Source organism: Eurypyga helias, unplaced genomic scaffold, assembly GCF_000690775.1.
Source record: "Eurypyga helias isolate BGI_N326 unplaced genomic scaffold, ASM69077v1 scaffold7528, whole genome shotgun sequence".
Taxonomy (NCBI): domain Eukaryota; kingdom Metazoa; phylum Chordata; class Aves; order Eurypygiformes; family Eurypygidae; genus Eurypyga; species Eurypyga helias.
In genome coordinates, this window is record NW_010268875.1 from 1 (window position 1) to 17,223 (window position 17,223).

At 39.7% G+C, this 17,223-nt stretch overlaps 1 protein-coding gene across 1 annotated transcript; it reads left to right on the forward strand.

Annotated features, from left to right (window-relative positions):
* Nucleotides 1–84: 84 nt before the first annotated feature.
* LOC104514273 (E3 ubiquitin-protein ligase MYCBP2-like) lies at nt 85–16,796 on the forward strand (the record flags this gene model as incomplete). Its single annotated transcript, XM_010157897.1, has 13 exons — nt 85–245; nt 537–693; nt 1,346–1,570; nt 2,324–2,389; nt 4,412–4,651; nt 4,790–4,888; nt 5,874–5,954; nt 7,430–7,696; nt 10,583–10,866; nt 11,160–11,256; nt 13,990–14,109; nt 15,803–15,904; nt 16,524–16,796. Coding segments are annotated over 13 exons (2,172 nt in total), but the record flags the coding sequence as incomplete, so codon positions are not given.
* Between the last annotated feature and the right edge of the window lie 427 nt (nt 16,797–17,223).

The following is a 17,223-nucleotide window of genomic DNA, read 5'->3' on the forward strand; positions in this document are numbered from 1 at the left end:
AGAGAGATTCTCTGACATGTTTATTTATTTAACCTCTCTTGTCTGAAAGCCTGTTAACAACCTGCAAATTGCTTTGTATCTTAGGAGAAAGACACAAGAGTATGTGAACATCCTCTGTCAGATATAGTGATTGCTGGCGAAGCAGCTCACCCACTACCCCACACTTTCCATCGCCTCCTCCAGACAATCTCTGACCTTATGATGTCTCTTCCCAGTGGTAGTGCATTACAGCAAATGGCCTTACGGTAAGCACAAATCAAGGAAGTTCTTAAGAGGCTGGAAATGTTGTAACAGTATAGATTAAAAGATTTTTCAGTGTAGATAGGAAGTTTGAAAAAACCTTTATGTGCCTCTGTGTAAAGGAGCGTGTGTATCCTTGCACATAGGGAAGATATAAAAGATGTCATGTGGTTTTGTATGTATAAATACTAGTATAAACGACTTTGTAGAGATAAATTTATTTGTTCTTAAATTCTGATAGGCTTTGTCTTTTAAACAATATTCAAAACTTTTAAATCCACTAAATGTGTTTTCAGGTGCTGGAGTCTCAAATTCAAACAATCTGATCACCAATTCCTGCACCAGAGCAATGTTTTTCATCATATCAACAATATTTTGTCTAAATCTGATGATGGAGATAGTGAAGAGAGCTTTAGTATCAGTATTCAGTCTGGTTTTGAAGTCATGAATCAGGCAAGTATTACACCTCTCTTGGGAGCAGAGATCATTTATGAGCAGCCTGTGTTTCTTATAATCAGTCTGTTTGAATTAAAACATCTTTTATTTCAACGTCATATTTCCTTGAATATATCTCAGTTTGAGATCTTGTTGCTGATATTGAGGTTCTCATATTTAGCTTTAGTGGTTCAAACATTGCAATTTAGCCTGTATATCACTCAGAACTAAATTTTGGAGCGTTGCTTGTCAGTGCTTGTTTGCAAGTAAAATGGGCATCTCTTGTGGTTCATTCAGTTAATTCATTTGGTTCACTGAGTTAGTTAAATTTTTAAATCCTGTGTACCTCCAGTTCTTTCTTGCTTATATCTTTTTTTATCTGTTATTCTGAGGGGCACAGGCTAATATTCCTAATTAATATCTTTAAAGTGTTGTTTTCCATTTATTAATACATTTAATCATTTGCCAGTATATTTTGCTGTTAGCTATTAATATTTCCTTTTGTTTAAAGCACTGAATAATTTGAAACAATAAATGACTAATTTCTTCTTTAATTCAGAGACCATGTTCCTCAGAACACATATGTCTGTGATCTTAAAAATTTAAAATAATGCCTGTATTTTGGCTTAGTTTCTGATCTTATAAATGTTCTAATTTTTTTTTTTCACAGGAACTGTGTATAGTGGTTTGTCTGAAAGACCTAACAAGCATCGTTGACATTAAAACATCAAGCCGACCGGCCATGATTGGTAGTTTAACAGACGGATCTACAGAAACATTCTGGGAATCAGGAGATGAAGATAAAAACAAAACTAAAAACATCACAATCAACTGTGTAAAAGGCATCAATGCACGTTATGTGTGTGTTCATGTAGACAATTCCAGAGATCTTGGGGTAAGAGGAAAATGCAATGGCTCTCATTGAAGGTGCTTATTCAAAGTTGTCGGTCAAGAAATGACTTTTATGTGGTCCGATTCAGTTTGTGATTCTAACTGAGAAGCTCACATTTCAAAGTAAAGTTTCTGATTCCTGTGGTTTTGAAAGCAGTACTTAATGTGATCAAACCAGTTCAACTGAATTTACGGTTTGCATGAAACTGGGAAACTTAATTTTTAGTGACTTATTCAAATAAAGAGTTTTCATAAAATCCAATCTATTTTCTAGACTTCTGACTACCATAAACTACAACTGTCCACTGTGTCCAACCTCAATTTCTACCTTTTCACTTGAATTTCTCTTATGAAGAGTAGTAATACCTTGTAAACCACAATTATTAAATACAGGGAAATTCAGGCATGGTTAATTTAATTATAATAATGCTGATAGGCCATAACTGAGTAACTTACGACTGTATCACCTTGCCAGAAAGAGACAACCTTTTCACTTACTACATTCATGTTTATTGATCTGTACAGTAATGTCACAAATATGTCTTTGTTTCAACTACACTTTTTCATACAAGGAGCTAATTATTTTTGAGAGTTGTGCTTTGGAATTTGTTGTCCTTGGTTTTGATCACTTTTAAATTTTATTTTTGTAATGAAACAATTTGTCTCCTTTTATGTACCTACTCTCTTAATATGGAAGAAATAGCCGGAATGGTCCTCATTTGAAGTGTTTTGTTCTTATTTTGCTTGTCTGCTGCAGAACAAAGTAACCTCAATGACTTTCCTCACTGGCAAGGCAGTAGAAGATCTCTGCAGAATAAAACAGGTAAACATTTTAACAGTTGACATTGAAAAATTGCTGTCATTTTTTGGCTGCATATAGCAGAGTTTCAACAAACTGGTTGCTTCTGGAGGCACTTAGAATATACCTGAAATAATTGCATTAAGTAGTGCTTTACATTGCTAGATATTCTGATGCCTGGCTGCTTAGTGTTGCACTGTCATTTTCTTTTATCTGCTTCATGGAATCATTTTTCATTAGAGAAATGCAGCTGAAGAGTGAGCAGAAGTAGAACACTGTAACAATGAGAAAATAAATCATTTACCCTCAACCCACGTTTTTCTAGTTGTGTGGTCTAATACACGTTGACAACACACATTTTGCCCTGCCCTTTTGGTTCTGAACTTCAGGTAGCTGGGGACTTCTCTCCAGGCACTCAAGTTCAGAATCTCTATGCTTTGGTTGCTAAGCAGGGAGTTACCATTCTGGGCTCAGAATTTTATTATTTGGCTTACTGACAGTCAGTGGTAAAATTCTTCAAGAAACCACATTGATTGCAGAGGAATGGTTTGTTTTTCTCTACCTCTTAGTCTCAGACAACATTTAAGCAAAGATACAGCTCCAAAAGATGTTACGCATCTGAAGAAACTAAACTGTGCTGCAGCGGGCTCATACTAAACAGTGAGGTGTGAGTGTGTGTACGTAGATGGATACCAAGTTTGTGTGTGTATTGTCTGTGAGTCTTCATATGTAGATACAAAGATGGGCATCCCACACGCTTGGAGAATTCTTTTTTGTGACAAGACTGACCTGGTGTGTCTACCCGTCTAGTTAAATGAAAGACGACTGTGGCAGAGCTCTGGTGCTGGAGTCGTGATCGTTCATACAGCTTGTTGCCTCACTCCCTGGCTTTATTTCTGTCAAACACGGTGCCCAGGCGTTTTTTCCAGGGATGGTTGCTCCCTTTTTGCTGGGCAGTTCTCTGACACTTCTCCAATGGGTTTTTTTATAGAATCATAGAGTGGTTTAGGTTGGAAAAGACCTTTAAGATCATCAAGTCCAAGCATTAACCCAACACGCTGAGTACAGCACTAAACCATGTCCCTAAGCACCACATCTACAAGTCTTAATACCCCCAGGGATGGTGACTCCACCGCTTGCCTGGGCAGCTCAGTGCTTGATAATCTTCAAACAGGCCTGCATACTGCACCCTAACTCATGCATACTCTGTTGTATGGTATTACACCAAAAAAAAAAAAAGGTCCTGTCTGCTGCAGCCCAGTTCAGTACAGACACTGAGAATTAGCATAGTAACGGGAAGAAACAAATATTAGCTTCATTATAAATGAGCTGCTGGGCCCTGTGGATGAGGGAAGGCTCACTTGGCTCAGGGCAAGTGTAACTTAGGCCCATTCAGGTTGCTGCCAGCAGTTTAAATCAGGCACTGCATCCTGTTATTATTTGGCTTCTGATAGTGACATAACAGTTTAAATCATGCAACACTAACTAGGTTTTTTCTTTAACTACATTTATTTTAAAATAAATTAATTTGATAGAGTTAATCTCTTTTCTACACCTACTAAGTCCTGCATCTCTTGATAAGGGTATCAGACATTGACTTGCACAGAGTTAGTTTCTTGGGCAGGGGTACATGTGGATGGGGCAAAATGATCACTGATAGTTGTGTGTTTTATTTTCAGTTAAATTATGGGATGGGTTTTTTTTTTAATTGAAAGCAATGGGCAAATACTAGTTCAAAGTGGGTTTTGTATATGTGAACTGTTGCTTAGAGTATAAAAAGGATAGATAGGCCACTATTTTAAAAAGGCTTTAAAGACAAAAAATAGATTACTATGTCATATTTTGGTTTTTAAGCTTGAGAATTTTTTTCACTGAATTCATGAGGTTGAGTATTCTTACAATTAAACACGACAGTCTTACTGTTCAGGATGAAAATTTCATAGCAAACACCATTGGTTCCAGCGATACGTGATGGGTTTGTTTTTAGAGGTAGGTGACTTGGTTTGATGTAATGTCAGTTCCCATCTCTGTATTCCCGTTTAATAGGTAGACTTGGATTCAAGACATATTGGCTGGGTAACAAGCGAACTTCCTGGGGGTGATAATCACATCATCAAAATTGAATTGAAGGGTCCAGAGAATACCCTGAGAGTTCGACAAGTGAAAATTCTTGGATGGAAAGATGGTGAAAGCATTAAAATAGCAGGCCAGATATCTGCAAGTGTAGCTCAGCAAAGAAACTGTGAATCTGAGACGCTGCGAGTGTTCCGGCTCATTACATCCCAGGTGGGATTTTAATGATGTGTTATCCGGTGAAAGTCACTATTCATTACAGTCTGCCAGTGCTTTATCTTTTAATGTAAAATGTCACATCTGCACAAGGTTGTCTTTGAGATAGGCTAATTGTCACTGTCTTTCTTCCAGGTATTTGGAAAACTCATCTCTGGAGATGCTGAGCCAACCCCAGAACAAGAAGAAAAAGCCCTGTTGTCTTCCCCGGAAGGAGAAGAAAAAGTACACAATGTATTTATTTGTATTCTATCAATAATACTTTGCTGAAAAAAATGATCCGGGATGATTTTCAGTATTTGTCCTATGTCTTATGCTACATAATTTTCAGGTCAAAACAGAAGTAAAACGTCACAATTGCTTATTTTTACAAAAAAAAACCGACGTGTTTTTTAATTAGTAAATTGTGATGGGGAAACACACGTGTAAGGGACACATCATAGCAGTGGTGGCACGAATTACGCCTGCAGTCGCAGGAGTACTTAACACCTGCAGTAGTGGTCAGCCTGAAAGTCCTTCTTGCCTATTATCCTGTGCCTTAAGAGGGGCTCTGTTGATGTTTAGTGCAAAAATACTAAGAAACAGCACCGGTGTCCTTTTACCGAGCGTTCTCTCCTGTCTTCCAGCAAGGACACTTTAACAAGTGCTGCTGAGAAGGTCACTGTATCTGGACTGTCACGTTTAATAGCCAAAACTGGACTGTCCTTAATGAAAGTCATTTCATTTCTCAGATGATGTATGCTTTTGCTCTACCCAGTACCTGGTGGCAATAAGTCCCATGACTGAATTACTCGTTTCGTAAAAAGTGTATTTTTCTCACACCTGCTGTGTGGTGACTTAATTGTGTGTTCCCTGTTTCTTTTACTGTGAAATATAAAAAACTGAGGAGTATATTCCATTCACTGCTTCACAGAATCAGTGTCTGTACTAAGCTGCGTGAAGAGGCTGAATCTCGGATAATTATCCTTCACTTGTTCTGCTTATTGATTATTTCCTTTTGTTTAATGCTCAAATTTCCTCTCATAAAGAGAAAGAAAGTAAATATATCTAAGAGGTATTTATTAACCATAGTTAAATTGATCTTGCTTCTGTATCTTATTTCTCTGTAACAGCTACAGGCTTTTAAAGCAGTTTGTTGATGTTCCATGTTAATTGCTACCGTAATTAAGAAATGTTTTTACAACTCTTGATCTAATACTAAATGTGGTTTTTTATGAAGGCAACATCAGATGCAGACCTGAAGGAGCACATGGTAGGGATCATATTCAGCCGGAGCAAGCTGACAAATTTGCAGAAGCAGGTTTGTTCATTCTGAAATTCTTTGAGGATTATGTGTTTGTGAGCTGTAATAAATATGCTCATTTTCAGTGAATACAGTACTTCTAACTTGACAGATATTCTGTTGTTCTTTGTAATCGAATTTTGGTTTACATTTTAAATAGTGTATGTGTGTGTTTTATATGAAAAATCTTCTGAGAGTGACACTGAACAAATCCATTTTAATAGGAAAAACCTTTATTAGACTCAATTTAAAAATAAAAGTTTCAGAACTGAGTTGCAAATGGTACTTATTCGTGTTTGCTGACACAGCATAATAGTAGACCCTCTCAAAGTTTTAGAAGAGATTCAGTGACAGAGTTTAGATTCCTGGTTTTGCATGTTTTTGTCCCCCTTTCTGTCACCAAAAAGTATTTAGGTTTGATAAAATTTAAACCTAAAAAGGTAATCACTGCATAGATTATTGAACATTTTTTTCCTGCAGTAAGTGAAAGTTAGGGTTTGTGGTTTTCTTAGCTTTGTTTTTCTTGACATAAAGCAGTAGTTAAGAATATGTTTTTCCTTTTGAATACTTATTTTTTTAAAAATATACCAGCTAAACCATCATTTGTATTATCTTTATTGCATCTATCATGAGACAAACATTGCCGTAAAGACTTCCCCAGTAATGTAAGAGGTACTAGATTCATTTTGAAGTTTGTTACATTAGTAAGTCATGCAGAATATACTTTTTTGCCACCCATCTTAGCAAACTTTAAAGTCACTTAAATACACTTTTTAACATGCTATTGGTAAAGTAACTGAAATCGGTAAAAAATTGAATTGGTAAAAAAATTGAAAGTGGGGAGATTTAGATTGGATAGCAGGAAGAAGTTCTTCCTGGAGAGGGTGGTGAGGCACTGGAACAGGTTGCCCAGAGAAGCTGTGGATGCCCCATCCCTGGAAGTGTTCAAGGCCCGGCTGGATGTGGCTTTGAGCAACCTGGTCTAGTGGAAGGTGTCCCTGCCCATGGCAGGGGGGTTGGAACTGGGTATCTTTAAGGTCCCTTCCAACCCAAACCAGTCTGTGATTCTGTGAAAATATGAACATGGTTTCTAAAATTTTTTAAGCTCCCTGAACACTAAACAAGAGACAAAGTCTTTTAGTAAGTCCTTTCTTTTTTGGATGCTGAGCAAATATATTTCTTCTGGTTGTTTGGGTGTTTTTTAATCTGAATTCTACGGAAAAAAGCAAATTAAAAGCCAGGAACTACAATACAAAAATATTTATTTCAATGAAATTTTACAGTATTAAATCTAAATCTTGAGAATCAGGAATTTAATCTAATCTTTATGTTGTTCATCATTTGAATTTATGTTGCAAAGTAATTTAAGCACAGGCCAGATTTCACAGGCTTTCCATCTTAGTCAAGAGTTGTGAAGGTACATAAAACACAATCTCTTTCGCTTTCTAGAAGTTTTTTAAGGGTTACTGTGTATTTGGTTTCTGTTTGGATAGGTGTGTGCTCATATAGTCCAGGCCATACGGATGGAAGCAACCCGGGTGCGTGAGGAATGGGAGCATGCCATCTCGAGCAAAGAGAATGCCAACTCGCAGCCCAGCGATGAAGATGCTTCTTCCGACGCTTACTGCTTTGAGCTGCTGTCAATGGTTCTGGCATTGAGCGGTTCCAACGTAGGCCGGCAGTATCTGGCTCAGCAGCTGACTCTGCTACAGGATCTCTTCTCGTTACTACACACCGCTTCTCCCAGGGTGCAGAGACAGGTGAGTGCTAACCGGTCCTTGTCTGTCCCCCGTTCCTAGGAAAAAAGCCTTTAGAAACCTCTAATTGCATGCGTGATGGTGTAGTATCTATTTGAACTTATTTTTGGGGGGAAAGTGTAATTTCGTGTTTTCACTTCAAAACTGCTTTCCCACTCAGATCGTGCCTATATTCCACATAAAGAATAATTGGAAATAAAGCTACTCATTTTATTACTGAAATCATGAGGAGAGGGCAAGTAGAAATTTATGACCATTTAAAAACAAATTTCAGAATCTTTTTAGAATTTAAGTGCCAGGTTTTGGGTTTGCATTTATTTTTCCCCCCAGTTTTTGAATGGGGTTAAAATGATCAAGTTTGGTGTGCTTGACAGGTAAATACATACATACTCCAGCACCACCCCAATTTGACTGTATAAAGCTCTTTGTCGGAAACATGAACAGTGTTGAAGCTGAAGGCTGCAGTTGTGAAATTAAAACGAGCTCACTTCTGAGTAAGTTTGTAATGTTTTGTCTCCAGAAGGTAGAACCGAGGTGGAGGAACCCCAGAATTGCTCAATTAAGACATCATCATTAATCTAAATCAGCAAACTATTCTGAAACGCCTTTGAGTGATATCACTCTACCTTTCTTGTCCTAATTCTGAAGGATTTTGCATAGGTTAGGATAACCTGCTTTCTCAGACGGCACATCAAAGGGCCACACGACGTGCTTGGCAGGGCTCATTCCTGAAATGAAGCAAGAGCAATTAGTCGCTCTGTGCGTCCTAATGTGGGAGCTTTGTACGGAAGCACACGGCCTTTGTTTTGGGGTGATGTTGCGAAGGGTTCTCCGGTGAACCTGAACTTCACAGTAGTCAGTGAATCTTACTTCACAGGAGCCCAATTATTCCTGTTTTCAACAGGTTTGTCCGTGTCATAGAATCATAGAATAGTTTGGGTTGGAAGGGACCTTAAAGATTATCTAGTTTCGGCGTATTTTCAGTTTGCCTTTCTTTCGCAATGGCTAAGAATTCTCCCTAAGATAAAGTTCAGATTCTGAGGTTGGCACGGCCTTTCACTGACACTGCTTAAATTTAGACCAGTGTTACGTGTTACATCCCAAAGAAGAGACATCTTAAAGTTCATGATTTGCATCTGGACAGCATCATCCAGAATTGTTACGTACAATTGCAAGAACCAGAGCTGCTGCTTTCAAATATCAGAGCTGGTCATTTCCCATTTCTCAAATGTATGAAGGCTGCGTAAAAAACAGCGAAGTTTTCAGGTGTGGAAGGAAGCTAGGGAGGTGACTGCTTATTTTTTAATAAGATCTTACGCCGCTTCACCGTGGGGAAAGGGTGTGAGAGAGCTACACAGCTACCCCCATTGATACGTGCTGCATGTGCTCCAAATACGAGTAAATGTTTGCCTGATTTGAGGAGGCTGTAGTTAATTCCTGTCCTTTTAATGTCGTGTTTGACCTCGAAGCACAGTGACAGCTAGAATTACAGGATAACTCATGACAGTCTTGCTAAAACATCACAGGCAGAGCAGAGATTAGACCTTGAATGAGTAGAGAACGGTTGAAATATCCGTCAAACGGACAGGACCTAAAAATCTGGTGGTGTTTGGGTATTCCACATTACACATCTATAATGCCTATATAGGTAGGCTGAGAGGTTTTTAATTAGCAGCATCTGTTACTCATCTGGCATGAATCCTTAACATCTGTGTCCTACTCTCAGGCTACGAGTGTAGTAGTGTGGAACCAGACAATGCTTTTCTACTCTTGGTATCCTCAGGTAGAGCTTTAACATCTGTTTCTTTCTCAACTTGGATGTTGTCCGTCTGAGTGTGTGTGTGTTTATAAGTACATAATGTAACTTAAATATATAAATACACAAAATATTGGCTCTAGTACAGTTCATGCAATAGGAGCCTGTTGCTAGCTGGTTTGCCTTCTCCTAGGTGAATTTTTAGTTCACATCCCAGAAGTTTTTGTGTCTCATATTTTCTACTTTTCTGTTCCCAGTTTTCTGAACTGTTACAGTGTCACATCTCAACTTGCCCGGAGGCAGATGCTGCCCTGCTTAGTGATTCTGACATATTTCAGATGCAAAATACTTGGGGGGGGTCGTGTCTTAAACTGTAAACAGTTTGTCAAGACAACATCGAAAGCTTGAGACATCAGATATGACATGTTAACCCTTCAGGTTTCATACATCCTGATTTGGATCAAAGTTTGCACGATACCAGCCGTTTTCAACCCCATTTCCACCAGCTGGTAAGGTTGAAGTGTATCATTTCAAGACAGCCTCTGTTAGATCCAGAGTAATTGGCACAGATTTCCTTTCTCAAAAGACGTCAAGTTAGAATATCACAAGGAAAACTAAGTGAGGGGGATGGAGGGTATCATGATTCTCAGTACTCTGAGGCAAGTACTTTGTTTTCAGAAGTCTGAAGTGTCTAACTGTTCTACCACAAAGCCTCTGACATCTGAAGACGATATCTGATGACATATATATCTAACGACTATATACACAGTGGGTAACAGGCCTGTAACGTGCAAGCAAATCAGAGTTGTACAAACATCTGTACCTCTGTTATCTGGTACCAAGCATATTTTTATTATTATATGAAGACTAAGTAGTGTTTGAGTGAGATTTGTTCTGGACTCTTTGGCCTTGTATCACTGAGTATATTAATAAACACATCAAGGGAAGATAGAAACCTTACAGAATATCTTGCAGGTGTGATTTACATACAGAAAATGGCTTCAGTCCTTCTTACTGAGCAACAAAAAACTTGTGAAGAAGGAAAAAGACTTTATTTGATTTTGCTTGAAAACGCCAGCTGTCTTGGTAAGAATTGTGGTGTTCTGATGTTTGGGTTTTTTTTCCCCCTGCAGGTAACATCATTACTAAGACGTGTTTTGCCTGAGGTAACCCCTAGTCGTCTGGCAAGCATTATAGGAGTGAAGTCTCTTCCGCCAGCAGATATAAGTGATATCATTCACTCCACAGAAAAAGGAGATTGGAATAAACTGGGTATCTTAGACATGTTTTTGGGATGCATTGCCAAAGCTCTCACTGTACAGCTAAAAGCCAAAGGAACTACTATAACAGGGACAGCTGGCACGACGGCAGGCAAAGGAGTTACTACAGTCACGCTTCCAATGATCTTCAATTCCAGGTTTGTTTAAAAATACGTACATATTTGCAAGCTAAAGGCACAAAAAAATTACTTTCTTTGAAGTCAGTTACGTTGTCCTTTATAACCTTTGTTTTATAAATGGAAAAAGTAAAAACTATTGAAGAATGTGATTAAAAAAAAACAAAACCAACCCACCACAACAACCAGCCAAAGAAATCCAACAACTTACCCTGCAGTGAATATGTGCACTATTCCTTTGGAATGAATTTTGACAAATATTAGCTAATTACTTGAATTCACTGTATGTGTGGGTTACCCTGTCTCCTTTGCAGCTATATTCGGCGGGGCGAAAGCCATTGGTGGATGAAGGGTTCAACGCCTACACAGATTTCGGAGATCATTATTAAACTCATTAAAGACATGGCAGCAGTAAGTTTCGATGCTTTAAATGTGTAAAAGGGGGTATCCAAACATTTCTGATAATGAGGGGTACATTTTTTCATTGCTTTCTATTAGTTAGTGTTGGATTGAGCTGTTAAATGTGAGTTGGTCTCAAGGAGAAAAAGGTCTAGTCTTCTGGGTAGAGTCTAGGTGCAGGAGCAGTAGGAACTGATTCTGATGAACAGAGATCCATTTTTTAAATAAGCCTTTTAAAAAAGACACTATTTATGTTAGAAATTTACGTTGCTAACAATAATTGTCATTTTCTACATTATTAACTTAGAAGCCCAATTTTTTTAAGTATTGAGCACTCCGATCTCCAGTTGAAAAGTAAAAAAGGTCTGTGGAGTAGGATGACTGTCATTTTCACATAACTATATAGTTTGTATATGTGGAATTTCTGCTTAAGACTGCATGTTAAAATTGATTTTTTTCCAGTCTTACAGAAATCTACGTTTATAGTTGTTTATTACTTTAACCATCTGGGCTGAAATTTTTCCATAGCTGTATCTGCTTCGGGCAGATATTTTTGGCAGAAGAATTTGATGAAAAGTGGTTCAGCTATTTCCCAAAAAGAATGTTGGGGCGGGGAGGGATAAGTTTTTGTATAGGTTTACAGGAAAGGAGTTTAGCTGGGGAGTTCTTTTTGTTTCCCATTCTGTACCTATTTCAGTGAGATGCTCTAAATGACCCAAATTTTCCTCTGTGATTACCCTTTGAAAGCTGTGATTCAGTATGTCCAGCTTGGGAGTGCTGTTTTCTAAACCATCCGCTGTGGTTCAATTAAGGAGATCCCTTCTCAAAGTTGCTGAAGCTGGATGGGAATTCTTTGCAATTGCTGCTGTTGATTCTGACCTCACAACTCCTCTTTAGCTGAGTTACAATTAAGGTGTGTTGGCCCTCAGCAGTGCTGGTCAGTGCATAAAACCATCACTTAGTCTTTGCTTCCGTTGCTCCAGAGGGGAAAGGTCGGTTGTAGGTACCACTGTGATTACACACGGAGGATTTTTGTTTATTTAACACTTCAGCAAATTGCATACAAAAACTAGGACCGAAAAAAAACACCAAAAATAGCACTTGCAAAGACACGTGCTCAGAAGACAGTAAATGCCAAGGTCAGCATGCTGCCCCCTGTCCGTACATCCCTGTGTGTTTTTCTCAGGCACCCCACTATGTAGAAGATGCAGGATATATTGGGAATGAATTGCAGGGTAATTTTTTCAAGAGGCTTTTTTTTCTTTTCTTTAAGAGTTGTTGCCAGTGTCTTTTGTAGTCGTTGTTGGCAGATGTGCTTTGGGAAGTGGGAAAATGACAGGGAAATAGGGGATTCTCTTCAGCAACAATTTTTAAATAGTGTTGGGCGAGTCTTTTGAAGCAAACTGTGGTCCTTGTTTTACGGGATTCTGGCTCCCATGATGATGGAAGAGCTTGTCCCTGAATGAACAGCTGGTCAAAACTCAGCTGAGCCAAACCTTTGCCAGGAATAAAAGAAAGAGATCAGTAGAAATGGAAAATGTCCGGCTGACTAGAATCAGGTGCATGTAATATTTTTGCCTGAGCAGCTCCTCTAGCTGTTCAAGACCTTCACCCATGGAACTGTTGTATTTGTTAATACCTGGTTCTCCAAAACCATTGCAGACGTTAATAGGAAAGTTCGTAAAACTTCGGAGTCAGATGCGGCAACTTGTACGCATATCCAGAGTATGGTAGGCTCCATCTCCCACGTACCTGATGGTTTTCCAGCAGTGCTGGCTCTTGGGTATACTGGTGTGGGTCTTGCATTCTCTTGTTTAAGCAATTCCCCTTGGAATTAATATGTGGCCAGCAGGCTGAGGGAGGGGATTGTGCCCCTCTACTCTGCTCTTATGAGATCCCACCTGGAGTGCTGCGTCCAGCTCTGGAGCCCTCAACATCAGAAGGATATTGACCCGTTGGAGCGAGTCCAGAGGAGGCCACAAAGATGCTCAGAGGGCTGGAGCCCCTCTGCTATAGGGACAGGCTGAGAGAGTTGGGCTTGTTCAGCCTGGAGAAGAGAAGGCTCCGGGGGAGACCTTATGGCAGCCTTCCAGTGCCTGAAGGGGCTACAAGGAGGCTGGGGGGGACTTTTTACATGGGCCTGTAGTGACAGGACAAGGGGTAATGGGTTTAAATAGAAAGTGGGGAGGTTTAGATTGGATATCAGGAAGAAGCTTTTCACAGAGAGGGTGGTGAGGCACTGGAACAGGTTGCCCAGAGAAGCTGTGGATGCCCCATCCCTGGAAATGTTCAAGGCCAGGCTGGATGAGGCTTTGAGTAACCTGGTCTAGTGGAAGGTGTCCCTGCCCATGGCAGGGGGGTTGGAACTGGATGGTCTTTAAGGTCCCTTCCAACCCAAGCCAGTCTGTGATTCTAGGTAAGCGTTTCTTACAAAAAAGGAAGGGATCAGATGAAGTGTCGTCCTCTCAGATGCGTTTCTTACAAAAGAGAAAGGGATCAGATCAGTCAGATGAAGTGTCGTCCTCTCAGATGTGGGTATAAATCCCGCTTTCAGCAGATTCTGAATTGCTTACCTAGGGTAGCAGCTCCTAAGGGAATGGTTGGGACTGAGTATACTCTAATGTAATCAGTAGCCATGACCTGATTTGTCAAGGTCGTCCCCGACTGCCTCTTTTTCTTTTCAAACTTGAGATCCTAACCTGAGGGTGCTTGTAGCAGCTCTCAGGACAGTTTCCTCTTTCACAGGGTCATCTCTCGGAAGCTTGGTCCCGTGTGACGAAGAACGCTATTGCTGAAACCATCATAGCTCTGACCAAAATGGAAGAGGAATACAGATCACCAGTGAGATGCATTGCCACGACCAGAGTAAGAACTTTACTAAATGTTAGTTCATTTTAATCGTGCAGTAGGACGTTTGAACTAACGAGCTGATGATCCAAGAGCCTTCCTGTGGTTTAGATTTAAACGTCCTTACGCGGGTCGTTTCAGGCAACAATTCACACAGTATAGAGTTTCTATTCTGCAAATCCTGCTGTGTGCATGGACAGGTATCCTAACTAAGGTGACCACTCTTTATCCTAATAAAATTCCTGCTTTTGCTATGTCACAGCAGATTGAGTTGTCTTCTACCTGGCAGAAATACACCAGTAAAAACTGCATTTTGATTAAATATGATTAAGTATCTTGGGTACCTCCCAAGTAACGAAGAAGTGGTGTTACGCTTATACATTTGGGGGGTTATCCTTGAGGTACTTCCGCTTTAAGTTTGTGATACCTGACTTTTACTAAATTTATGAGATCATCTGTGTGGAAAATTGCACAGTATGTTATCAGCTGTCCTTTTCCAGCTCTCTGCACTGTTAGTTTAAGTGGTTTGACTTCTGGGTCATCAGCTGCCACATCTCAAGGCTATTATGAAAACACTCAGTAACAAACATTTTCTAGAGCAATTAAGCTAAGCTTCACCTGTGTTTTAGTCTCAGAATGAAAAGCTGAGCCCTTTATTGTTTACCTGAGGTGGGTTTGGGTTTTTTTTTTTTTCTGTGGGTTTTTCTTCTTCCATGACTCTCTTACAGAAACTTGGGCCAACTTAGCCTTCACAGATTGCTTGAAACACCATGAAAAGCATACTTGTAAATTATGGCATTCCTACCATCAGAGGGAGTACAGATTCTGGCTTCTCAAGCACCATAATTGCATGTGGAAGAAGAGCTTTGCAATGGTTACAAGCACTTGACATGTTGCTTTCCATCTTAAAAGGCCGTGCCAGTTGTGCTTTCCACCACCTTACTCCTGTTTTCTCTGCCCTCTGAGAGACAGGGTCTCAGATTACCACCAGCTCCTGCTCCTGGTAGTTTAACCAGGGCCCGGAGGTGCCCTGAGCATCAGTGCGGCATTCCATGTGCACGAACCTAGTTCTGCAACGGAGGTGTGCGTTTCTGGGGGGCGCGGGGGGAGTCCTGCAGGGATGAACAAAATGGCTTTAATTGGGAAAAAAAAAATCAAACCTTTGATCAAAAACAATTGCAAAATGCTGCTGTCGAGTGCATTTTGGTTTGGGCTGCAGGTCTACCGCCAGATTATCCTCATGTAGCTTGTGTCTCTCCAAATTTCACTGCAGGCAATGGAGAGGAAGAGGGCAGAGCTTCCTCTGAAGAGTAGTTAGCTCAGATCCCTCTTCTAGGTAATCCTAAATGCCCCGTGCAGTGAGAAGAGAACTTAAGCAAACCAGTATCACTGAGATAAAGTTTTGTCGGTTTGGTTCTTTTTTTATTAGTCCTTGAATTTCTTCTTCTCCTCAGAAACAGTTTGCAGGTAACAGTGACATTCTTGTCTGACAAAGTTTACATTTTTAGTATTTGGGATTCGTAATAATTTAATAGCATTTGGGTTTCTTAATAGTTTAATAGCATTTGGGTTTCTTAATAATTTAATTTAATAAATTAATAGTATTTGGGATTCTTAATAATTTAATTTAATAATTTAATGGCATTTGGGATTCTTAATAATTTCTTTTTAGTACTTATAAAACATTTAATTCTACCTTGTCTTTCAATAGCTATGGCTGGCCTTAGCGTCCCTCTGTGTACTCGATCAGGATCATGTTGATAGACTGTCCTCAGGAAGATGGATGGGAAAGGATGGACAACAGAAACAGATGGTGAGACTGAAAATCGTAACTTTTCGTGTTTGTTTTGATTCATTCAGTAGTCAAAGAGTTGAGAGTAATGATAGGGAAAGGTAGACTTGGCCTAACTTTATTCCTCCCTGTTGTCCTGTTGCACATACGTGTTTGTCCCATTGCACATACACGTTTGAATCATTTGTGTTTTATACAAGTTCTACTCAGAAAACAACTTTTCCAACTTAAAACAATAAGGTAGCAATTCTACTGGTATGCAGGGTGGAGAAGGGCCTTCCTAACACCTTTAGGATGGATTTTTGAGAGTAGATCGACTCAGTTAACGCCCTCTGTCAGAGCTTTTTTCTTTCTGTCTGGATCTCTGTCCCATAGTAAAGTCAATTCTTCTGTGTTCTCTGTAATTTAACTTTATTTTCTCCATCTCAGTGGAGAGGGATTACCCTAAAGAGAAAGAAACTCCAACTCAAATTTAGCAAAGCTACCATTTACCCAGAGGATTTACTGACTTGGTATGGAATATGATGGATTAATTGAGTTTCTGTCTCTATTTTTCAGTATCACAGAAAGCTTACAGCTTTTTTAATATGAACCTGGAAAGAGCAAAATGATGAAGCTGGTCTCTGTATAACTTGGTTAGGTGGGTCCCTGCGGGAGGCAAGGGAATATTGTGCCTTCCTGCTGGCAGCTGAGGACGCTTAGCGCAAAGGAGCCCCCAGAGCAGTTTAGGCAGAAAGAGAACACTGGGGGGAGAGAGCTGCAGCAGCAGCAGCGAGGACAAAAACTCTGCTGCGAGAAGGAAGCAGACACAAAGGTTCCTGAGGTGATGAAGAAAGTCAGGAGACTTCCGCAGAGCTTTGGAAATGTCAGACTAGTAGCCGAGACATCATACAGCAGGGATACAAGTTGTTGAACCCAGCCTGAAATTCCCCAGTCCTGTTTTGTACCAGGCTGTTGAAATCTTGAGGTGAACCGTGTCCCCCCTCTAGCAGGACTGCTGTTGAAAGGATTCTGTTCTCAGTTGCATGGGCAATGTCATGGAAACCACCACGTGTTCTGGGAGTAAGATGGAAACTCGCCCTCAGACATGTGCATATGGATAATCAGAGTCAGTCACTGGGCTGTTAATTGTACAGATATCTTGAGCTGGGGAAAAAAATTTTAATTAAATCTATCAGGGCAATTTAATTTTATGGTGGATTCTCTGACTGTATTCTCACAGAATTATCATTTAATTTTATGGTGGATTTTGAAGTTTTTTACTCTGACTGTATTCTCACAGAATTATAGGTGGCCTACAGCTTTGATTACATGTTTGAGCAGAGTAAACATACTGTATG